Source organism: Pleurodeles waltl, chromosome 3_1 (assembly GCF_031143425.1).
Source record: "Pleurodeles waltl isolate 20211129_DDA chromosome 3_1, aPleWal1.hap1.20221129, whole genome shotgun sequence".
Taxonomy (NCBI): Eukaryota; Metazoa; Chordata; class Amphibia; order Caudata; family Salamandridae; genus Pleurodeles; species Pleurodeles waltl.
The window spans coordinates 165,042,952-165,068,176 of NC_090440.1; the positions used below are offsets into that span (position 1 = coordinate 165,042,952).

The 25,225-nt window shown below is 42.2% G+C and overlaps 1 protein-coding gene across 12 annotated transcripts in view; it reads left to right on the plus strand.

Moving 5' to 3' along the window:
• HERC1 (HECT and RLD domain containing E3 ubiquitin protein ligase family member 1) overlaps nucleotides 1–25,225 on the plus strand; it is a 1,155,039-nt gene that overhangs the window by 853,746 nt on the left and 276,068 nt on the right. For all 12 annotated transcript variants that reach the window (XM_069222059.1, XM_069222062.1, XM_069222061.1 and 9 more), the window contains exons 56-57: nucleotides 13,681–13,880; nucleotides 23,754–23,874. In XM_069222059.1, the coding sequence (XP_069078160.1) occupies nucleotides 13,681–13,880; nucleotides 23,754–23,874 (321 nt within the window). The remainder of the gene's footprint in view (nucleotides 1–13,680; nucleotides 13,881–23,753; nucleotides 23,875–25,225) is intronic.

Sequence of the window (25,225 nt, forward strand, 5' to 3'; positions counted from 1 at the left end):
ACATGTTGGAATCATGCAACTACACCAAGTCCAGTGCTAGTTGCATGATACCATGTACTCTGGTGGCTCCCTGGAGGATCCCCCAAAGTCTGCCTGTGCAGCCTTGCAGGGTCTGCATGCCAACCTGTGCTGCTGCTGACCCCAGACACTGTTCTGTCCTCCTGCTGATGAGCCTGATTCGGGCAGGGGAAGGCGGAGCAAAGGATTTCCTGTAAGACAGAGGTGTAACCACCTCCTCTTTAGAAATGGGTGTCTCTAGGGTTGGGGTGGTGGTGCTCTGAGCGCTACCAGACTGCTCTAAAGGGCACATTTGGTGCCCTCCTTACATAAACCGGTTTGCACCAGTGCAGGAACCCATGGTTCCAACTCTGGCATGAAACCACACAAAGGACAGCGGTGTGAACACCGCCCTGTCCAGCTCCTCCCCTAGGGAGGTGCACAGAGCTCTGCCAGGTGGCTACTTGATTCTGCCATCTTAGAAATAAGATGAGCAAAGCCCCCTGGGAGCATCTGACTAGTTAGTCCAGCTGGGTGACGTCCCTGACCCCCTCTGATAGATGGATCACTGCAGTAAGTGTCCAAGCCCCTTCCTGGATTACTTAAAGGCTCCCCTGAGGGTGAAACTCTAGATTCGTCTGCAAGACTTCAGCAACTGTCTGCAAGTCTCCTCTGCAAGACACTTCTGTAACCTGGACACCGGAACCGCTGCTGTGCTCAGTTGGAACCAAGAGCAAGACTGTAACCAGTACGAGGACTCCTACTGCAACTTTGTTTCCAAGTTCTGCAAAGACTTATGCAACCTCGTAGTCATGCATCCTCCAGAGTCACTGGGACTCTGCCTGCTCTTAGGAAAGCAAGAAGGAATCTCCCTTGTAGTGAAGGAGTCACTCTCCTGAATCCATATGCACCTCATCAACAATGACCAGCTTACGGATCCTGCTGTCCCACTGACTCTTTGAAGCTCTACAACATAGGTAGTGGTTCTGTAGCTCTTCAGATGTCTGACCTATCTTCTGTGCAACTGGGAAATCTGTGGTCCCTCGCTGTAGCTGCTTGGCTGGAACCCCTGCGCACCACGTCTGTTTTCTGTTGTCAAGGCTTGTAGGCTCTTCAGTCCAAAGACCTCCTAGCTCCAAGAAGCCCCGGCCTCTAGCACTCTCCAGCTCCAAGAATGACGCCCTCTCTGCAACTCCTGCAACGTGGGTCTCCCTTTTTGCTGTGCTGCTGAGGCCTCCCTGCAACAGGGTCCTGCTCGGGGCTCTTTTGAATCCTGCTGGCTGTCCTGTGTGCTGAGGACTGGGACCTGCCCTGGCCTACCTGCCAAGGTTGGGTCACCTGCACCTTGCTGGTCCTCACAAATCCTACAAACTCAGTGCAACACTTCCCTGCATTTGCCAAGGCTTGTTGGTGGTCCCGCTGACCCCTCTGCAATTCCACAAACAGCATGGGACAGATTGTGGCTGACTCCTGGGATCTTCCTGCATCACTTTTACTCCACAGCTGCACTTCTTCGTCCACCTCCCAATAGGAAAGCATCTTCGAGAAGCGTGGGCATTGCCCTCCCGGACCGCCTGGACACCTCCGGTTGGTCTGGACTCTGACCCCTCTTTCCGTAGGTCCTCTTCTTCAGAAATCCATACCTGGGTTCCACTGACCTGGTCCACGGGTCGCAACATCAGCTGGACAACTGAGGTCCCCATTAACTTCAACTGGAGGTTCTGACACAACTTCACCCCATGCACCTTGGCTTCCTGGTGTAGGTACTCCACTGTTCTGGGAATTTACAGGTGGGGACACTATCCAACCTTCCTTGTCCCAACCGGTTTCCTCTGGGTCCTGTGGGAAGGGTCCTAAAACGTGAAAACTCCAATTGTGACCCCCCACAATGTTATCCTATGGACAGACACCCGGGGTTACAACTCTGCCCCGAGCGACTGGGGAATCCTACCTACCTACTTACCTTTGGGGTTTTAGTACTTCCCCAGTCTGTGTGGGTTGGAAGTGATTTTTCGCATTCCATTTTATTAGTGTATGGTTTTCCTCCCCCCTCAATCCAGTAGGGGCCCATGTCATGTTATGTCTTTACTTACCTTTTACAGAGTATATCTTTTGTATGAGAGCTCTGGTTATCTAGAACCACTTACACTATCACTAAAGCTTGCCTGGACTCAGTACAGGATGCCTCACCTATAGGTGTACACCATATACTGAGCCAGCCTCCTACAAGAGTCATTACTGAGTGATATGTGTGTAAAGTGCAGCATGGTGTACTATGAGTATTGTGAAAGTAAGTTAAGTATTAAGAGATCTTTAGGTAGAGCCGCACAGTTTCAGGGAGGAGGGCGGGCTCGTGTATATCTATAGCACTACACACCAAGAACACATGCAAACATAGGGTAAATAACATTTTCTGATCATAGACACACACATATTTTGTATAGACTGTAATGTGGCATCCCCAACTTAGAGCTTTGAGGAGACTTCTTTTCAAAATGGGAAATAAACTCTGTGAAAGAATGATGTGTTCAATCAATCGCAGCAGCATAATACACAGCATTCGATGTACAAATAAAATGCCAGTACCTTGTAAAAATCTTCTGGTATATTTCCTTAGCACTGGGGCAAAACTTTGCCCTCCATAACCTTTCTTGTACTGCCATGGTTTGAGGAACATATTCACAATAGGGGACATAAATAAAGAGGGTTGGTCAGACAGCCTGCAGGAAGGCAGATAGATAACCCTTAAGAGTGCTCCGAGCAGAGCCCTGCTGGGCAAGGGTAATAATGAAGGTAAGAATATCAGAAAGAGAGGCAGAAAGAGGGTTGATACATTTTTCTGTGCGATATTTTACAAATTTTTGCCATCAGCAGGCATATACCATTTTGGTGGATTGCCGCCTGGCCGCCGAGATAACATTACAGACTTCGGGAGGAAAGTGAAAAGGTATCAACTGTTGCCACTCAATCTCCACGCAAGAACAGACCCCCACCAACCCACATCACCACCAGCAGGTATCTGGTGTATCTGGGTAGACCTTTTTGAGTTTCTCAGGGTTCAAGTACCAATCATAAAGAAGTATTTAGTGTGCCTCTTGGAACCCTATAGAGCGATTAAACCTAGGTATATCTCAATAGAGCGTGTTCCATTGTTTATCGCTAATGTTGGTATCTACTGTACAATCCCAGATAGTTACATGGGGGGGTGGGGGAGTGGCTCACTGTCTGCAGTAATGTATACAAAGCAGAGATGCAACCGTGGGACATTTCCGCATGTCCACAAATTGCTGCATCTGTAACAGGTCTCTAGTGGCTTCTAGGCGTATATGGGGTCATGTCACCCAGTGTTTCAACTGTGTATAGTGAAAGAATACAGAGGCTGGTAAATTTAAGTCTTGAACGTCAAAAAGTCCACCCCATGGAACATATCTGTGATGGTCAAGCAACCACAGATGGTCAAGCGACCACCCTCTCCCCATCTATCAAATGGCCCCAGTGTCTGTGCTGGGAGAAAGGCTTTATTGTAATGAATAGGGGTGTGGGGAGAGGGAAAAGCTGTTAATCTGTCATCTTTAGTCGCTGCATCTCATACCTTAATCATAGTGGCCATGGGTTTACTTAAGTATGCATTCCGTGGGGGGTCCTTTCTGCGCTTCCTCAGGGCATCCCACACTGTCTTTCTCACCACTACACGATCGAAATGTAACCATAATTTATTGGACTCCTTAAGGGACCATTACGACACCACACTGAGTTGTGCCCCATATATTACATGTGGACATGCTGTGAAGCCAAAACCCCAAGTCTCTCAAGAGGGTCGGGACTCTATAGGAGAGTTGTACTTTGGGACCCTTCCACACGAATTTCGTTAATAATGTGCAGAGTTCTGTAAAGAACTCCCTAGGGATCTCTATTGAAAGACCCTGAAACAGATATATGATGCTTGAAAGGACCGTCATCTTGATCGCGTTGATACGTCCTCTCTAAGTAAGATACATTGATGCCCACTGTTTGAATTCAGACTTCAGATTTCACAATAGTGAGGGGTAGTTTGCTTTATATAATGTCTCTGCTTCAGAGGTAAGCTTAACCCGCAGGTACATTACCTCTCTTTTAGCCCATTGGAAGGGAGCCTGGGATGCTAGGGTCTCAATTCCACCAAGGGGATTGTTAGATTGAGAAGATAGGACTTTTGGATATTAACTTGGAATCCTAACACTGCCTCATATTTCCTACTTTACCCTTGAATGACTGGTATTGAGGTGTGGGGAAAGGTGAGAGCAAGCAAAACATCGTCTGCAAATAGGAAGATGTTCTTCAGAGACGAAGGGGTTCCCTTGAATGTTAGGATTTGCCCTGATCTTAACTGCAAATAGTTCTATACTAAGCACAAAAAGCAAGGGAGATAGAGGGCAACCTTGCTGCGTCCGCTTGTCAGCACAAAAAAGTCAGAGGCTGTATCATCGACAACGACGCGTGGCCTGGGGTAGGAGTATATGGCCAAGATCATAGTGATGAACCTTTCACCAAATCCGAACCAGAGTAGAGTGGCGACCAAAAATTACCAATCTACCTAGTCAAAGGCTTTCTCATTGTCTAATGCCAGCAAAACTGCAGGTAGCTTTTTCTTTCACTTTAGATTAAATGTATCACCCTACATAGGTTATTGTGGGTTTGGCGTCCCTTTGTAAATCCTGACTGGTCTGGATGGTTAGTTCAGGCATATCATGCTCCAATTGTGTGGCCAAGATTTTGGTGTACAATTTTACATCTAGCTTGAGAAGGGCAATTAGCCTGTAAGAGGCACAGCGGTGGGGGTGGTTCTTTCCCGATTTGGGGAGGACCGTAATCAAAGCCTCGCTCATAGAAGGGGATATTGTTGCACAATTGCCTATATGATTAAATAAGGCAGTTAAGTGAGATGTCAGATCAGAACTAAACATTTTATGAAACTGTGTAGTAAGGCCATCACGACCTGTGGATTTATGGAGTTAATTAATGGCTTTTTGAACCTCTTCTCTAGTGATGGGGCTATTCAGGTCCTCCTAATGTCTTGGTATACCTGTGTCAGATCTGCTCGGTCCAGGTATGCCGTTTGGGCCTGCCCCAATAGGGGTTTTAGCAGTATAGAGTTTTGCATAAAAAAATCACAGAACGAGTCTTCTCCTCCCCCATTTAGTGCACCACTCCCATCTCATCTTTTACCTGAGCTATAAATTCCTTCTCATGCTTTAGCTGTAATTGCCTCGCTAGTAAAGGTCCTACCTTATTACCTTTTCTCATAAGTGTTTTACTTTAACGGCAGGAGTGTATGTTCAGACCTAATACTGTATATCCCATGAAGTCTGCCCTTCAATGCAAAACTTTTCTTTGCAAAGTTAGATAGGGTGTGGATTTAGGTGCCTTTTTTGCTGAAAACCCCCCAACCCCCAGTGTCATTCTCTCGCTGTTTTTGTTGCTGGTGTAGTCCAGACATTAGTGCAATCCATTTACCCCTAATAACCGCTTTGAATGCGTCCCAAGTCGTGGCATAGGAGGTGTCCTTGGGGTCATAGAGGTAAAAAAAAAAAAAAACTCTAATGGTATTCTGAGTTCCTCTCGGAGCAGTCTATCACGCGTAAGGGCTTTGGGGAAATACCTCCTATGGAACTTGGACTTTGGTGTTGGCCAGTCAAAAATGGTCTCCAGTGGGGCATCACCATCATAGTATTTGGTTGGAGGCGTTGGCCAATAAAGACATGATCTATCCTGGAGTAGGATCTGTGTGTGTTGTAGAAAAAGGTATATTCCTTCACAGTAGGATGCAGATTACTCCAGGCATCTAAGAGGCCCATTTTATGAAGCAAAGCTTTAATGGAGTGTGAGAATATCCCACTAGGTGACCTATGGGGATGTGTGGTATCTAGTTCAGGATCCCAGATGACATTGAAATCCCTCATTAGAAGTATGTCACCTTACTCAAAGCCCTCCTCCCCCAATATCGACAGACCTAACTTAAAAAAAAAAAAAAAAGTGTGGATTGGCCGGAATTGGGGGCATAGAGCGTCGCTGTAGTACACAGTATCCCTCTAAAAAGACCTTTAACCACTAAGGACCGTCCATCCTTTTCAATCTTAATACCTTACAGTTGAAAGGGCACAGAGGAGTGAAAAAGCAGAACCACCCATTATATTTGGTAGCTACAGATAAGCAATATATAAGCGAGTAGCCTCTCATCGTCACCTTGTTTACGATGTGTCTCCTGGAGAGCTATGACATCTAAATGGTGGTCTCTTAAGTATTTCCATAGCTGTGTATGCTTGTTAGGCGAGTTTAGCCCCTCTCCCCCACCCCTGTCATTTGGTTCTTCGTTCCATATGCCAACATCAAAAATAACTAAAAACAGTACAAAACTTTCAAATTCCAGTAAGTCTGGCATCTGCTGCAGTTACCTGTAAAATAATTCCTTTCTCCTGGTTAGGTCCATGGGTGATGGACCAGTGTCCGCATCAGTACCCCTCAGTGTTACAGGATTTCTTGAGTCTGTTTACCATCACTGTAAGTCAGCTAAAGGCAGAATAAAGTCAGGGAACGGAGTCACCATAGAATTTGAAGGTTCATAATGAGCTTTCTGCAGGGTGGGGTTCATACTGTTTATAATCAAGCTCTACGACTGCTCAAAATTGAGGAGCATTCCATATCAAAGGTAGCATCTGCAGCAGCTTATCCAGCCCAATCTTTAGGCGAGTCATAGCAAAGTGATCTTTTTCTCTTCCTCATTTCTTAGAGAATTTCCTTCCTGTGAGCCATGTAGTGGTGGAACCTCCATCTCCGGATGTCCCCAGCGATAGCCCCCCAAACGTCGCGGTTTCTGCTGATCCTTCTCCAGGAGTTCCCAAGAAAGGAGACAGTGTTTGTGAATTCGACACAATTATGTTGTTTGTTGTCCAGCTCAAATGTGATGCCAAAAGGTAAAGTCCATCTGGATTTAATGTTTTTTGGACCGAAGAGAATCAGTGATTGGGCAGAATTGAAGTCTGCGCGCCAAAGTAGCTGGGATGACACCTTGAAAGAGGGAGAAGGTCTCTTCTTGAAAGCTTACAGTTTCCCATTTCCAAGCTCTATGGAGGTTAATTTTTTAGTTTTTTAGGGCCTAACTTGACTAGAACATCCCTGGGCCCTTTCCCATCTCCGGAGGTCCGCAGGTCCACTCTGTGACCGTGTTCTAGGTGCACCTCCAGATGGTCGTCGCTGAGGATGTCAGAGAAAAGGTGAACTATAAAGGCCTTGAGATCTGGGCCTTCACTACCCTCCTCCAGACCCTGCGCCCGCGTTTTGTCCCTGCAGGAGCGATTCTCCAAATCCTCACACTTGAGTGTGGAATGAAGTTGAGATGTAAGAAATCTTAGCTCCCCATCCAGTGGTAGGAGCCTGCCTTCCATATTCTGGCATTTCGTCTACAGATCCAGAGTCCTTGTGCCAACTAAGTCCATATCTGACTGCAGGGAAACCATGTGAGAGTTGACCTCCTCCTTGAAAGATTCGAGGGAGGCTTTGATGTTAGTCTTCATATCTTCCCTCAATTCAGCTTTAAATTCCTGCAAGGAGGAAAGGTGGCCCCCCTTTGTAAGCAGCATGTCCTCTTGCGGCGACTGGGGAGCCCCATTTGTTTTTAGCCTCAGAGGGGGTGGAATAACAAGACACCCCGTTAATTTGTGTTGTTTTGAGCAACATATATGATGACAGGTTGTGTGGGTAATAAGGCTTAAAGTAATTGTCGCAGTCTATCTAGGGAGTTCAAAGTGAGTTGCGTGGGGGGCTCTGACCGAGTCATACAAATCAGAACAGTGCTAATTCAACAGCAAGTGTGTCTTGCTTAATTATTCATGGGGAGCTTTTTGCACAGTGTGTTTAGCTATTGTATGAACCTTTTAGGCCTGTCATTGATTTTTGGGTGTAAACTTGCCCTGTATGAGGAGTAGACGCACCTGGTCATCTGTGTCCAGATTCACATGTAAAGCATCATACTTTCCCTTTATATTGCAGCCACAGTTTGTTCCTTCATCCCATCCCTGATCCTTCCGAGAGGCACTCTCTGCGTAGGTTCTTCGGTTATTCGCGGCGCAGTTTCATTCACCAGGCCCATTCAGTCTGAAGGAGCCATTTTAAGGTCCGTCTCTCCGAAGTGGGCGTTGCTTCTCACTCATATTGTATGTTTTCCTTTGTCCAATGAGCACCAGGGACCCCCTGTTTCAATAAGATTGCATTGGTAGCTCTATCATCTGCTTAGGAGGCTTCCGATTTGTTCCAGTCCCACGTGCGGCACCCCGCTCCTCCGCTGTTCGGCAGCCACTGTGATTAGGAGGCTCTTCTTAGCTGCACTTTCTTTCACTGTTTACTTAACAAAGTAGATCACTTTGATCTCGCTGCAGGCTGCCTTCACCTGGCCTTCTGGTCGTCTCTCGCTCTTCATGATTCCTAGTTACTCCAGTGCTCTCACGCCCACCACGTTGTGACTAGGCCTCAGGTCACCATGTTTTCTCTCTGTAATCAGGACTTTGCAGGTTTCAAGAGCTGCAATTAGTGTTTCCTCACAATCGACTGGTTTTCTGTTTCCCCGTAGACTGCAGTTACGTGGTGGATGGCATCAGATTATGCCTTTATCGCGAAGTAGTATGCAGAGCCACTGTGGATCACATCCACTTGGCCATGGCACCAGTCCACACTCTGTACTGTAAGAACTTCTTGATCTACTTTTATATCTGTTGTACTCCTTCATATCTGAAGCCATTTGTATGGTGATGTTGTCTATTTTTCCTGCAGGCAGGAGTCTACTGTGTATTAGTTACTTCATTGCACTCGCAACTCATAATGCAACTAGCTTTAATCACAAATGCTCTGTTGATGTATGCTTTCCCCATAAACTGCTGCCCATTCATTTAGTTGCTCAGAAAACTCTAGTTAATTTCATTGTTGAATCTTCTACCCTTGCTGTTTATTTGCATAACTTCCCTTCACCCTGACAGTTGTTTCCTATCAGACTGTATTTCTATTCTCCCTGAACCCTCCTCCTATTTTACCTTCTTAATGGAAACCAGCCTACAATGCCAATATTCTCTAGTTACGTGGCCACAGCTGTTCCAAAATATCTTAGCCTTCTTTACTTCACCTACAGCATGGGTGAAATGTACAACAAATATGTTTTAACACCAAAATCACAGTCACAACCTTACCATTGTTTCCTTCCTCACACCCTCATGCTGGTTTCCCTGTTTCCATATTCTTAGGTTGCAAGATCTTGATTCAGGCATCCGATGACAAACTGGGAGCTAAGAAGAATGTGGCTCCCCCGTAATTGTGGGAAGGAGCACCTAACCATGGTGAATTTACTGTTTAGTTTCACTAGCACGATGCAAAAACAAATGAAGTAAAATAAATTGAGCAGAACTAGCATGCATTTTGAGTGCATTATTGGCCGGGTGAAATAAAAATAAAAAAGTCTACGAATAGAAGACATTGGATGAGGGCTGTTTTCTAGATTGAGTCTCCTCACTTGAAAGCACACAAGATCATTTGCTGGGTTGCTGAGTGTAGCCAAGGCACAGACTAGATGACTGAAATTTTGAGCAGTTGTTCCTTTTTAATTTCGTCTGCTCTGTCAAAAGGGAAAGTTTTACCATATTTAGAGGGTTATAAGTGATAAAATCTGCCTGCCCGTATTGATTTTGTGAGATGAAAAAAAAAAAAACATTAAATCATATATTTACTTATTTATTTACCATGATATTGTGGTACCCTGTTGTCTGCAGCTCTTTTAATTGTATAAAACAGCATGCAGAGGGACTTGATACCTGTGCACTTTCATCAAAGTATCCCAAATAGAGGAGAGATTGCCTAGATAACTTTGAAATCTAAAGATAGTTTCTTAAATCCATGCTTCCTTTAAAGGGTCATATCGGCTGTTGAAAAGAATTCCTCTGCTGGCATGATTAGTCATAAAGTGCACAACCCTAACTTTTCTCCTAATGCATCACATGGATTGTCCTGGATATTAAGATCTATGGATATAAGGACGACATTTTTTTTCTTTAAACTGAGTCAAAACAATGTGGCAGTGTTAAATTCATACATAGCCACACTAACCACTTGCTGGTTCAAACGGCGCTTGTGAGTCATGTAGAAGAAACAATTTGCTAAGAAGCTCTTAGTAAATTTACTGCAGGTTAAATGTAGATGTATGAGCCCTGTCACACAGGGTACATTTCAAGAAACACAAATTTACAAGAGCAGCTTTCCTGACAAAATGCCCTGATGGAAGATTGTGGAAATCAGATATCGTTTATTGAGGTAGGCCTTTGGTGCAAACGCCCTGCAACGAAAAACACCTACAGTTTTCATCTGATTTTCAAGAAAGTTTTGGATTGTGATGATCCAACACAGTTTCAAATCAACCGCAAAATCCTTTCAAATATTTCGACACAAATATTTATCATAAAAGCGGTACCAAGCTAGTTTAGAGGTTTCCTAAAGCCTTGGCAGCGTCATCACTTTCCACCTTAACCTGTTGCATTCAAGCCATATTAGATGGTCCAAGGGGCAGAATGACTCCGCCTATGAGTGGCAGTAACCTAGCATTACCATGCAATTGATGCAGCCTGTGAATGAGAAGCATATAGAGCATTCTGCGTTCTAGGCTCAGCATTTGTGTTGCCTGTTTCTTACATTATGTCTTGGTCTGAAGTCCCAATCACGATTATAGAAACAACTGCTGTTGTTTAAATCGGTGTTGTGTTCATAACATCTTAATATATAGATCACTGACACAATATTGTGGTAAACAATATTGTCGAAAAAAATGTTGTAAAAAAAATATTGTTTACCAAAATATCGAGCTCCTGTACTTATAATGGTAAGTACAAAAATATCAGAAAAAATATCACTGACACTAACATCCAAGAAAGACATAAATATCAATTTTATAATGTAACATAATTAAACATTTATTTTGCATTCTATACATTTTTTACATTTTAAATTTAACATGAATATATATAAATATATATTCATAACAATAATTTAAAAGTATTAATATAATGTAAAATAAATTTTATTAAATAAGTTACTATATGTATATAATATATATTTAACATACACATGCAGTAAAACCATAAAGAACATAAACAATTGAATAAGAAAGCATATATTAATTAATATCAACATTAAAATATTAACAATTGGAAAAATAAAAAAGAATACATTTAAAAAAAATGCTATAAATGTTCAAATATATTTAAATATAAAAACAGATTATATAAAATATGGCAAACTAAAACAATGCTATAAAATCAAATTAACCAATATTATGAAAACTGAGTCTAAGATTATTAAATATACAATTCCCACTCTAGTTTATGCAATGGTAGGGAAAGCATTAGATTCCGGAGGGGTAAAATTTATTAAGTCCTCTCCAGTAAGTGCAACTGTAGGGAAAGCATTGGATTTCAGTGGGGTAAAAGGTATTATTCCCACTCCAGTCAGCGCAACAGTAGGAAAAATGTTGGTCATTGAAGGACTAACATTTACCATTCCTTGTCTAGACTGGAACAGTAGGGAAAGCGCTGGATTTCAGAGGGGCTTTATCATTCCCACTCCAAACAGTGCTAAAGTAGAGAAAGTGTTGGACTTCAGATGGGTTAAAATTACTGTTCCCATGCAAAAAGGTGTTAAGGACCTATCTATCTGCATTTTTTGCTCCATCTGATGCCCCTAAGGCGGAAGAGAGCCTTCATAGTTTGGATTCGAAGAGGGCACTTAAGTTTTCATATTGATTGCACCAAAGAATATTACATGGCTGATCAGCTCTTTGTGGGTTTTTCGCCAGGGCAAGAAAGGGAAAGGCAGTGCAAAAGTGGATCATCTCCCAATGGATCATTCTCTAGATAAGGATATGCCAATCACTGGCACAGAAGCAGCTTCCAGGGGGCTTACAGGCTCATTCTGTCAGAGCTAAGACTACTATCAGTGCACTAGCAGGCGGAGTACCTGTCTGCATGGGCGTCAGTACATATAGTCACAAATCCCTACTGCCTCAACAAACCGGTCTGTTAAGAGGAGCAGTTTGCCCACTGTGTCCTATAGAACGTTTTACCCACCACCTGGAAAGGAACTGCTGTGGTATTGGTTCACCAGGTGACAACTCTGTGATTAGAATTATCCATCAGAAGAACAAGTTACCTTCAGTAATAATCTTTCTGATGAATAATCTGTCTAACTGCAGATTGCTCACCAATCCTGTCACCTCCCAGGCTGTGAACTAGACAATTTTTCCATCTGAAAAGTTCCTAATATGGAGTTCTGCACACTGGTCATGCCAATCTGAGGACGCAAACAGCCTAAGAAAGCAACCTACATCAGCATGCATGGGTGACGCTTATATGCTGCTCTGTGCGTTACTTCTGAAGTGCAACGACGTCAGGATGAAGTTGCACCACACCACCTACTGGCACACATGAGTACTGCTTTAAAGTTTCCAGATCCAGTGTGATATTTGGGGAACATTCATAAGGTGAGGAACCAGCAGTTAAGTAGAGTAACCAACAGTAAGATTGTTACTAAATGTAAGTATCTTGTTCATCTGATTGTTAGAAATAGGACTTGAAACCACACACATTTTGAGTTCTGGAACAATTTTAAGTAGATACATTATGAAACTGACCCCCATACCTTGCTATTTATTATACGGTTTGTGCACATTACCCACCTGAAAACCAGGCAAGACCCCCCCCCCCCCCCCCCCCCTTTTATGGGCGAGCACAAAGTGCTCCGTCCATTCTGTAATCTCTCATTGGGCTTTAAACCATGCCCATGCCACATCAGTCATTTACATTGGTTTGTGGGCTTGCCTTTTAAAATCCGCTTGCTTTCATTTGTGAAATGCATGCATACGTCATGGCTTAAACGTAGCCCTAAAGTAGTCCGGACTCCAGGCTGAAAACATCGAGCCTCGTATGTTTTTGGTACTTTACCGGTGCTGTGTAGGTGGGCTAAACACCGTAAAAGGCATGACGTATGCATGCATTTTCCGATGTTTAGCCCACCTACACAGCACCGATAAAGTACCAAAAACATACGAGGCTTGATGTTTTCAGCCTAGAGTCCCGGACTACTTTATCTGTTTATTTTACACGCAGCGCGATTGCGCTGCATTTTACATAGCGCGATTGCACTGCGTTTTCTTTTGCTTTACAACGCTAATAGCTCTAACTCGAACAAATGCGAGACCAGTTGCATTGAAAATGCTTATTGATTAATGAGCCTTATCAAATTCACTACTTTTAGCAGTCTGTACCTAGTGCCACAGTGCATAGTGCCTTACAGTGTCTATAAGTTATCTTGCCTTCTCGTTCTATCAACCTTCCACTTACATAATTTTGTTCTCTTGCTGTACATAGTCATCAAAGCCTTGAGTTATCTCACTCCTTATGTTTTGGAGAAAGAATTACTTACGTATTCTGGTAGAATTTGGATATTCACATTTTCATTTTGGAATATTGTATTCTGCATCCTGTTCTGAGGTCATTCTGGTTAAGAAGAATGGGATCCTGCAGTTTAGCTCAAGTTTTACACCTGTTAGCATATTTTATGTGTGAAGTATTATTTTGAAAACATTGCATCCATTATTTGTCTCTTTCTGTACATCCTTAGGAAGCCATTGTGAATATGAAGTGGGATCCAGCAGGTCAGATTCTCATGACATGTGCAAAAGAAGAAACCGTGAAACTCTGGGGATGTATTGCCAAGCATTGGAGATGTTTGTATTCACTCCCTCACCAGTCTGTCGTGAATGGGATCGCCTGGTGTGGACTGCCAGGAAAAGAAGAGCAACAGCAACTTATGCTAGCAACGTATGTTTTTTTAAAATATATATATGAGTTAACTTACAGTTATGGTACAGGACTATGCCATTTCAAACATTTTGTGCATTGTAAGGCAGTATAAAATGCACTGAATATGTTTTAACCTTGTGGTACTCTCAGCTTCTTCAGTGTTTGTTTCATGGAAGTAAAAAGATTAATGTACTGCTGAACATAGAAAGAGTTGAGATGGTTGGGTAGGGCCATCATGTGTCTTTAGAGAGAAGGTCGTTAGGAATGGAAGCTATCGTAGGCATGTTGGTGCAAATTCTCTAGCTGTTGCATAGGCTCTCATTATTCTAATGAGACTACTGTATTTTGAGCGACAGAATCGCCTGCGGTGTGGGAGTCTTACCCACTGCAGCTGATGCCTGTTGCCCTAATCCGTGTTTTGCTCCGGCTAACTAGCAGCGCCTCATCTCTACCCAAGGGCAGGGATGATTGGGCAGCCGAGCGCATGACATAATGGATTTCTCAGGGAAATCGTGGTCACTCAGGTCTCATCTGTTTCTCTCAGCTACATTAGTCTCACATACACAATGACAAACAGAGGCAGTATATTTTTCAACAAGGTTTTAATGAAGCAACTGCATCTTAGATAGCAAAGCATGTACTGCAATAACCAGGACGATACAGCATGACAAGATTAGAATTGTGACAAGGAAAGTGAAGCATAGAAATAACGCTACCATATTGTCACTAGAGTCCATAGACTAATTCCTACCTAGGCTATAATAGAGCACAGCATGTTAAGCTCTTATTCTGCCCTTCATGTTCCCCTAGGAAGACATCATCCCCCATATCTGAAGGCCTGATGTCTGTATAAGCAGCTGTAGCGAAGTATTCGGCAATCAGCATACAGTTGTGGTTCTCTGGCTGGAATTTCCCTCTAACCTGTAAGGGACAGGGAAGTGTTTATATAAGTAACAGCTGATGTTCTGAGAAAATGTCCCTACGTAAGGATGTGTGTGTTTCTATGAATGTCAGAGACACAACTTGTACCACGTTCACCGGCAACGTATCTTACTTCAGCCTTGAAAGAAGCACAGTATGAACAAGAATGTCTTGTTTAAGAACATAGTGCTGGCCCTAGGCAGGAACAGCTAGATAGAGAGAAATAAAACAAGACCGCAAAAGTGGCTATTGTAAGAATAATAAACAAAGCTGGATAAAATATATCTAGGTTAAAGTGCACAGCGGCAGGCCTAGTATGCTAAAATAACATGCATGGAGTTATAACTAAAATGGCTACACAACAAAGCAATTGCAACCAGAACCCAGCTCCCTACAAAGCCCATGGAGGGTGTCTTCCTTCTGTGGTGATATGCGAATGCCAACTCAGATATGGCTAGTGAGTTCTTGCCTGCAGTTCTTGGGTAATTCAGAAATTATTTTGCTCAAACAATTCAGACACAATGCTTCTAAGTATGTGTTGAGAGCTAGTCTAAATACATTTTCCTGTGTAAGTTGTGCAATGGGCATCAGTGACCAGTTGTTATGCCTGTTTGTGCCCCATAGGCGTTTCTGGGATCTTCAGGCGTCCCCGATGGACATGCCCCTTCGATGGCTGTATGTTTTTTGGATGAAAAGATGATTCTGTGTTGGAGCGCTTAAAAAACAATGTGGCTACCCACTGCTCCTTAGGCTTGTTATGCCAGCCCTTCAATTCCATAACAATACTGAAAATCCAGAGGATACTCTTGTGGTCTCACCTATCACCAAAGGCAGCTCTTCTAGCCCTTGCAACAACCAGTACAGTCTTTTCATGGATCTAGTAGACATAGTGGCAGATGACATTGTCGCCATCAAGGACAGCATTCTTTCATCTCCTCATCACTGGCTAGGGTACGGTGCAGTATTTATTTTTATATGTGTGGCTACGTGGTTGCTGCAGATTGTTCCCTTTTTTTAATCCATTCCCAAGTTTCACCTGTTTTTTTGTATACTCTGTCAGATCATACCTCTGTCCTTGCCAAGAAAGTTAAATTACTGCTAGCCGAAAGATTCACAGATGAGTTCTGAGATGGAGAGAGGGTGCTACTCCAGGTACTTTTTTTGGGGCCCAAAAAGGACGGCGCGCTCAGGCCAATATTAGATCTTTGATTATGAACACCTTCCTTTGGACGGACAAGTTCAGCATGTTGACCATGGCCTGGTCCTCACTGCCACGGATGCAGGGGATAGATGCTATCCTTGGACTTACAGGTGCAAACTTTCATGTTCCCATTATGCCGTCTCATGTATGCTTACTTTGATTCTTGGTGTGGACAGAATATTTTCAGTTTGCTTTCCTGCCCTTCTGCCTCACCTCAGCTGCTCCTCCCAATGTTTTTGACAGTGATAGCGGTGGTTATAACTCAACTTTGAAGAATGAGGATAGAGTTATTCCCCGACCTCAATCATTCGTTCTCTGCAAACACACTGTAGGTAGTCGCAGACCACCTACAACCAACTGTCACCCCCACTGCAATCCTTGGAATATTCCATGAACAAGCCAAATTTCATCTGCAGCTGACAAAGAGAATACTTTTCATATTTGCCATCATGGCACGGGCTTTAAAGTCCTTTCCCTCAAGTGGCAATCCCAGCACTTTCATGTTGTGATGTATGTGTTTCAAGGTTGTCCATGGGTTCCAGTGCGGATGGTTCTGAGACTTCTTGACCTCATACATCCTTATTGTTCCTTGTTGGCATGTGGGCTCTGCATTGGAAGTTTTGCCTGCAGTGGGCTCAGCACTGGGCTTGCCTCTTTGCCAGCATCTCTGCCAGTCACCTTGGGAAGGTGGCAGTCAGAGACCTTTGTTGCCCTTTTGAAGTAGAAGCATCATATCAGTTTATTGGAATTTCATGCTTTTTGGGTGTTCCTGAAGACTTTTATCCCATCCATCAAGGGGAAGCCCATCCAGGTCCTGACAGACAACACAACCACTGTGTGGTACTGCAGCAAGCAGAGTAATGTGGTCCAAGACATTTTCACGCAATGGAGCAAGCTGTGGATGTTGGAGTTCCTGCCCGAAGGCTCCCTGGGAGATGCTTTTCCACCTGAATGAATTAAGCTGAACTTATAAAATGCAGCTGTAACCCACAGGGAACAATGGCCTGCAGTGGACTTCAGTCTACTCTATACCTTGCACCTCTGTCTTCTTTGCCCAGAGTTGTGAATAAGGTTAGGCCGGACTGATCCCAGGTCAATCGGACAACCCTGGATTAGACCGGGGGAGTGTGGTCCTCCAACCACCTTATCATGTGTCAGCTGCCCATTCTACCACTTTAAGTCAAACCATGAAACAGAGTATGGTTCAGCACTCTAATCGATATCTCCTTGCATGGAGGTTTAGCAGAACAAACTTAGCACTTTTGATCTTCCTTCAGAAGTAGTGGATGTAATCCTTGCCCTTTGGTGTCCTGCTACCAAATCTATGTATCCTGGTTGTTGAGTGAGTTTTGTTTAGCCTGGTGTGGTGACTATGAAGTTGATCCTCTTCAGGACAAGTTGGCCGATGTTCTGATGCTTGCTTTGGCACAAACTCCAGGCATGGCTTTACTGTGGGTACCAATAAAGCTTGGTGACCAATTTGTCTTTTTAATTTGTCTAACAAATCCATGTAAATGCATTTCTTAAAAGGGCTTTCTTAATAGTTTCCTGTTTGGCCCTTCACTATGCCTAGATAGGATATTAATGTGGTCTTTATGTTCTTGATGTGCTCAGCTTATGCAAGATGTTCATTGAGATTGTTGACCATTAAAACAGTGTTCCTCATCGTGATTACGTCTGTGAGCTGCATCAGTGAATTGCAGGCACCATCAGTGTGACCTGGATAGCACACTTTCTTTCACATTGCTATGTACTTGTGCCACCCTTCTGCCAAGGTGGTGTCACCCTTCCACTTGCCAAAGTTTATTACTCTCTGCCAGTTTTTTCTCTACATAGCATTCCTTGAAGGGGGTGGCAAGACTTCACCAATTGGACAAAAAGAGTCTTCCATTTTTGCTTCAAGTGCACTAAGAAACACTTTGTGGATGATAAACCTTTTATTGGTTTTGCTAGTGCTAGGAAAAGTAGTGTATTTCATAAGCAGACCTAATCTAGATCATTCTGTGTATAAAAATATGTTATTCTCTGGCAAGAAAGAAGCCTCCTGAACATTTTGGGCCCGTTTTACGAGAGGCAATGCTACCACCACAGCACTTGCGAGGGGTGTTTTGGTGTTGGATGTCTGCCAAGTGGCCACATGGCTTCCGTCCATACCTTGCTCACTACTCAGACTTTCAACTTTTTGGGAAATACTGCTTTGGCATCTACTGAAAAGATGAGATATATATTTATGAGAAGAAGATACCTACCTTCAGTATTGTTTTTTTCTACTGGCTACTCTTTCTAACACACGTGTTCCTCACCTCTCTGACAGCCTCCTACGTAAGCTCTGGCACACTGTTAGGCTTCTATTCTGTAATGGTTGATACGCACCCAAAGCACTGAAGAGTTTGACAAGAAGACTGACTTTGTGCTGGTGCTTTGCGGAGGAGCTTCAATTATAATTGCTCTCTTGGAAACTAAGGTGAGTTTGCTCACAGAAATTCTGGAGCCAGATCGTTCAACTGCTGAGCTGTTGCTGCCCTTAAATGAGCCCCTGACAGAGGCTTTGATAGTGGTATGGTCCAAACCTTGTTCAGCTAACCAATTGCTAGGTCCCATGGGTCTGCCCCAGTGCATCTGGCCTTTCTGTCACACATCCGATTCCAGAAAGTCTAGTTGTGCAGGTGCTGGCAAGTAAGGTAATCCCTGATGGCTTATTCGTGGACTACCAGACTGGTAGTTGAAACATATTTATGCACTAGTGAAGAGTATTTGTCTCTGCCAAGTACCTAAAGTCCCTGAATGCTGTTTGTCTTTTATACTCATGCCCTCTGCGACATATCAAGTGAGATCTTGCCCTCTTTATTCATGGAGTTTTGTTACATGTTTGTTCAGAAGGTTCACAGTGGGCCTGTTTGGACACCAATGACTATGTTGGGCTGTGCCTTTGGCACCAATATGGTGGTCTGGCACCATGTCTGGATGCGCCCCACAAGTTCTACCTGGAGACATGCATGCCTGCTTAATGTGTTTATACCCTTTCATGGCTTTGGGCTCTTTGAAGAAAAAGTAGTCTCTGCTTTGAACTGCATTGAAGATAGCTGTGCTACAGCATGCTCCTTGGGTGTATTCTCTCCAGCCTGCCAGTTTCACCAGCAGTACTGGAAATTTTGTAGCTGCTCTTGGGTGCCTTGCCAACTACCAGGGGGAACACTCTTAACCAGTATATCTGCCCATGCAGCACTTATGTTGCTATATGGGACAATATTGTGGCAGAGGCCATAGCAATCAGCAAGGGCAGCAGTCTGTCACCTGCTACAAGCAATCCCAAACAACTGTGATTCACCTCTCTAGTGTTCATCTGCTGCAGCCAGAATTCTTTTTCACCAGCCCAACTAGTGTGCAATTATCTGAGATCATTGGGTCTTGGAAGACATTCATCATGGATGCACTCTGCACTTCGTTTTGCTGCACCTTATATATCTCCTGTTTTTGCCTGACCTTTGACAGATCACGACACCATATTTTCCAAGCAGTGCATACTCAGTTGGCCAAATGGGCAATAGAGTCCCAGAAGAAGAAAAGGGCAATTTCTGGTACATCGTAGTGCTCAAGAAAGATGACGGACTGATATCTATTTTAGATCTTTTGTTTCTCAACACGTTCCTATGGAAGGACAGATTCAGGATGAATTCAGGATGCTCAACCTGGTCCAGGTTCTCTCTTCTCTAGATCTGGGGGATTGGATGCTCTCTTGTAAGGTGACTCAGATGGCCAGCTGCTATACCAGTAGAATGCACACCTGAATTTGTTCGGAATTGCCTCCTGGATGGTTTAAAAAATTAATCATGACCATGAACAGTTTTGAACTTTGTTTCCATGTATTTATCCTGATTCACTAGTACTTTTTGAGTTATCAGTTCTTTACTAGTGTTGCTTCTTGCATCTTTATGCATTTACTATGTTTGCGTTTCAACAATCCCTTAGACTCTCCTACCACTTTAGCCTTGTTTAGATTACCATAAACCATTCTCGTTACTAGCATTTCCATCACATGAACTGTACCTTTCACTTTTTCAATCACTTTGGAGTTTCATATGTCTATTGCGCTTGATTAATTCTCATTGGGGTGTTTCCAGTAGCCTATTTGTTCTTTTTCTCAAATACATTCAAATGACCAGCACTGGTCTAAGTGGGCCGCCAATGTTACATTAACTTGGGCCATTTTTTCTTTCTGCCTGGCACACCCTTTTTCACCTTATTTTAGATGGCTGCCATTTACGTTTTTTGGGACCCCAGTTTTCCGTTCTTCATCCCGTCAGTATGGTTTGCGTGTACGGAGGATCAGTTTTGCTCTTTGATGAATCTACACACAGACCTGCATTGTCATCATGATACTAGAGCCCTTGTAATACATTGACACTTAATACTTTTTGATAGTGTTTCTTCTATATTCCTTGTTGTACACTACAATCTTGTTCTGCAGTTTAATTAGGGTTGTCTTACGAGCTGCACATTGGCCCGTATTGTGAGGGGTTGTTTCTATATATTCTTCAGGACAACTTTTGGTGTATTTACAAACTTTATCATGTAGTTCAAGATGGCCACCAGTTTTGTGTTGGGTCACATATCCTAGACAGCCTGGTCCTGTTTTATTTCTGTGACATGTTTTAAACAGCTTGACTTTTTGCATCGTCCACATACTCTGAGGCGACACCACGTTTTTCAAACACACCTGTTAAGTCTGTTTCGAGAACCTTGCTCTTTTATACATGTAATAAAATGTATTGGCTATCCCTTCGTTATGAAGAATAAGGACATTTTCTGCATTTTGCTGGAATTATCGCTTTGGTTTGGCTTACTGTATTATCGGCGTGCACATTTGTAGTCTATGCTCATTTTACGAGATTCATGGTATTGCCACTTTTCAATTGTCCAATTAACTATGTGTTGGCCTTTCCTCCTTTCTGGAGGGTTTTGCATGCAGTCTCTCTATGACAAATGTGACTCTAGTTAGTTTGACTGTGATTTTGTTACACTGTGAATCATGCGTAGCCACGCATGTGAATACACAATTGGATTAGGGACCCCTGTGGCTTTTATGTGACTTTTAGAAATTGCTGGCATTGCCTGTTGCAGTTTTTGGCGATGATAGACTCCATCAGCTTGTGTTAGGCTTTTTCACCGATTTTGGCTAAATATATGGTTTTATATAACATCTGTGGGCTTTCTCTCCACTATGGCCATATATTTCCATTTTAAATGTGTTCATGGGACCACTATTTCAGTGGTTTTAACATATTTGTCTTGTCTTTATATATACTTTAGCATGCTGATTTCTTATAACAAATTGGATATTACTTGGTTCCATTAGCTCTTCTATACCTTAGTATGGTTTCTTTTCTTCCCCTTCTCTTCAGGAATGGACTTATCATGGTCTATTTTGTTGTCATGGACTTTACTAGCTATCAATACAGGAGTATCAACCGATTTTTCATTAACCATTTAAGCATACTTATCTAGAGTAAGGTGGGTAGTTTGTTGCTCATTTGCATATACCTTCTTCTGGGGAGTTTTGTTGTCGTATTTGAGTTTATTGTTTTATGTGTGTTTAGACACCGGACTGTTTTACCTACAGGCTTGATGTTGTTACATTGAAATTGGGGATATTCTGCCATAGTAAGGTGCGGGTACGTTTTTACTTTTACCTGTACACTTTCGGTTTAGGTTTCTAAGGACATTGCAAATTTTGGCAGCTATTCACTCCACTCATGGATTATTCTATTTAAATAATTCTCTTTTCCTTGTTTTGGTTCACCTATCTTCTGCTCATATGTTTTACTCACTTGGTGCATTAGAGGTCTGGCCACTTATGCATGCTTTTGACTTGTTTCTTTTTTCTTCTCTATTCACATTATTCACTGGTCTTATTCTCAGCCACAATTAATTGCACGCATGGACAACAGTTTTGCTCTTTTTTCATTTAGGGGTGATTAACCACCTGTACCATTCATTTCAAGATAACAACCACCACTATTTATATAAATATAGACTTTATGCTATCATCCTCCACATCTGTATATAAGGTTTTGTCATATAAGTATCTATGTATTTTTACAGCCTTGAAAAAGTCATGAGTGTGATGAAACACATGTGGGCTGTGGCATCATATTCTTCTTACTATATTGATGTCTATACCACCAATAAATAAGATCTTACTACAACTGAGCTCATCTGGATGACTGTTATTATGGACTGCTTAGGAGAGCTTGCAGTATTTGTAGGATCGTGTTCACAAAAGTGTTGGCATGGTTGGGCCCATCTTAAGTCTGAAGTACATACATTCCCGTATCTCACTGCCTGGCTGTTAAAGGTGGGATTGCCGCAGTCTATTGTGGTCCACCTGTAGACGACAGTGTTATTGCTATGTTCCCTCTAGCTCTCGGCTAGTGTAGAGGATTTCTTTATTAAGGCTGTGATTGATATAGTGGCTTGCAAGCAAAAAATCTGGGATATTCAGGATGTGATCCTGATACTTCAAACCTGGTCCTGGGTTCTGGTGTGAATTTCCATTCTAGATTTACTTACCTTCTGTAACAGTCTTTGGGGTGGATGCTGTATCTAACCTCAGATTCCTCACCTGTGCCACCTGTCTCCCCTTTCTGCAGGGTGGTCATCTGATTTTTTTAAATTTAAGATTCTAAGGATGTTTTGTTACATTTGCAATTGCAATCTCAGAGGCCTTGTCTCTGAGGGAGTATAATAAAAACACAAGATGAAGAACTAACGTCACTACAACTGGGTGATGTCTTTTGTGAGTCCATGATGTTTTATCTGGAGATCCCATACCTAAGGAGAAGCCTTAGTGGCACCTATTGGCACAGTATAGCAATTTCAAGTTTCTAGATCCAGTCTGCGGCCTACAGAAGAATTGAAAAGGGAGGAATCTGCAGGTAGAAAGAGTATCCACGGAAACGATCAGTACCAAAGCTATTAACATAATCTCTTGCATGTCAAGAATCCACAAAAAAAGACTCAATCTCAGGAGATCAGTGCTCATTGTACCACAGACGTTGTCCCATTCAGAAGATATATAAATCAAAAATGTATTTGCCAACTTTTGTAAAAGATTATTGCCTTGACTTTGATTCATTATTTAAATGAGCATGCTTCAAGTCTTGTATAGTACATTTGTCTTATTTGAAATATCAGCGATCCTTCTTCCTAAATGGTTAGATGCTATGTAAGTGTTTCACTGATAATTTGCAGAGGAAAAAATAGTGCCCCATAGGTTAAATGTTTCGGAGTTAATAACGTTTTTCTAACCATTACTGAGGCATTAAGCTTTGTAGATTGTCCACTCTGTGCCTATTTTGCTGATTTAGTATATCCCAGAGCAAGTATTTTCAAGCATACCTGCTCCGCAGTTCACTCAATAATTGAAAAAAAGAAGAAAAATGACTAATATTTTGAAATAGTCAAATTTTGAGCAAATCAATTGTTGTGTTAAGCAAATGTTTAGTAAATGTGGAACAACATTTTCCATTGGAATAATTTGGATTAAACGATTTTGCATCTGTTGTAAGTTGCACTTCGTTCGTTGCAAAACATTCATTTATGTGAGACCTTTAATAAAACTTCATTAAGTCTGATTGTAACCCTCTTCCTTTGTCCCAATTCTAAAGTTGGCTTTTACCTAAGATATTAGCAACATGTATGAAATAAGCTCTTTATATGTTGAATTTTCTTTGTGTCAATCTGTACTTCTTTCTTTTATTATATTTCAGAGGTTGCCAAAATGGTTTAGTATGTGTCTGGACTGTTCCTCACAATGTACAGGACACGTTGGATTCCAGTCCAAATTTCTCCGAAATTTGGTGCGATCAAGAAACGAATGGCGGGCAAAAGGTAATTTCATTCAGTTCAGGTGATCTGCTGAGGACGTATAAAATCCTTAACACAAGTCACACATAGCTGTCACTTCCTATTTTTATGTTCTTGTTGTTTATCACTTTTTTCATCAGCAATAGTTTGTAAACTGGTCATATCTGATGGATGAGTACTGCTAACCGGAATGCTGGTCAAAATTCTTTATTCAATTGTTTAATTTGTCCATATAAGTTGTATTCCTTTTGAAGCTGACAGTGGTGATTTACTCTGTCTTTTAATAGATGTCTCTGATAAACATAAAGAAAACTAGGTAGTTGGATGTGTTTGTTATTAAGTGCTGCACATTCGAAAAAGATAAAAGGAAAGAGGTGCTTGTTGAAAATGAAGGTTGCTGTGAAACCAAATAATGTAAAATAATATTTTGTTTTTATATGGAGGCAAAAGGTCAGCACCTGGAAGTGAGCAAACAAGTACCACAATTTCAGATATTTGTTCATTGTTATAGATTTTCACAATGAAGGGGTGGACTAAGGCTCTGATCACATCACATCACTAATGAATTATAAAAAACAAATGTGACTTTGTGGACTGACTTTACTGTTTGTACTTCAAAATACTCAGCAGGGCAATTTTCACTGAGAGAATCCCACAATAGTCATAGGTTATTCGTCAGTTTGACTGATTGGTAAGCATGAACAGCTGAAGAGTTTGATCTCTATTTTGCCTTCATAGAATGTATGCTGATTTAAAGCAGGAATGTATCCTAGACTCTGTCCTACTCAACATGTTTTGATTGATTTACTAGTCAAACTAAGGACAGAGCAACATTGATGTCTTAAACAGTTCATGTACTGTAGAATGCAGATAATACTAGACAAAGTTGAAAGAAGGCTTCAAATAAACATAAGTATGTTAATTTAACAGTAAAATATTTTGATAACTGAACGATAAAAGTATTTTGGTAGGTCTTAATAAAGACCACTTTGGGACTCCATTTAAGAAAGTTACAGTGTACCTTTATCAGGAAATGCATATCTCAGATACCCTCTCATAGAAAACACTTCTTGACACAAATATTAGTAATAACAGCGAAAGGTCTAATGAAATTCAGTCAACGCAGGAAGCTACAAATCATTTTACCATTGAGGAACATTAAGCTTTACTCTTGAGCAATCACATTCCATACACAACAGATTCTAAACGCAGTTGTTCATCACTAAATCCCATTACTCCATTTTTTCTCAACCAAATAGAAATTCTGCTATTGACTACTATGGGTTCAGATCAGTGATGTAGCCACACAAGCCTTGTTTTAGAGGGAGTGAATGTAAAAACGGTGTTGTTATGTCAGAAGTTACGTCCGGAACTG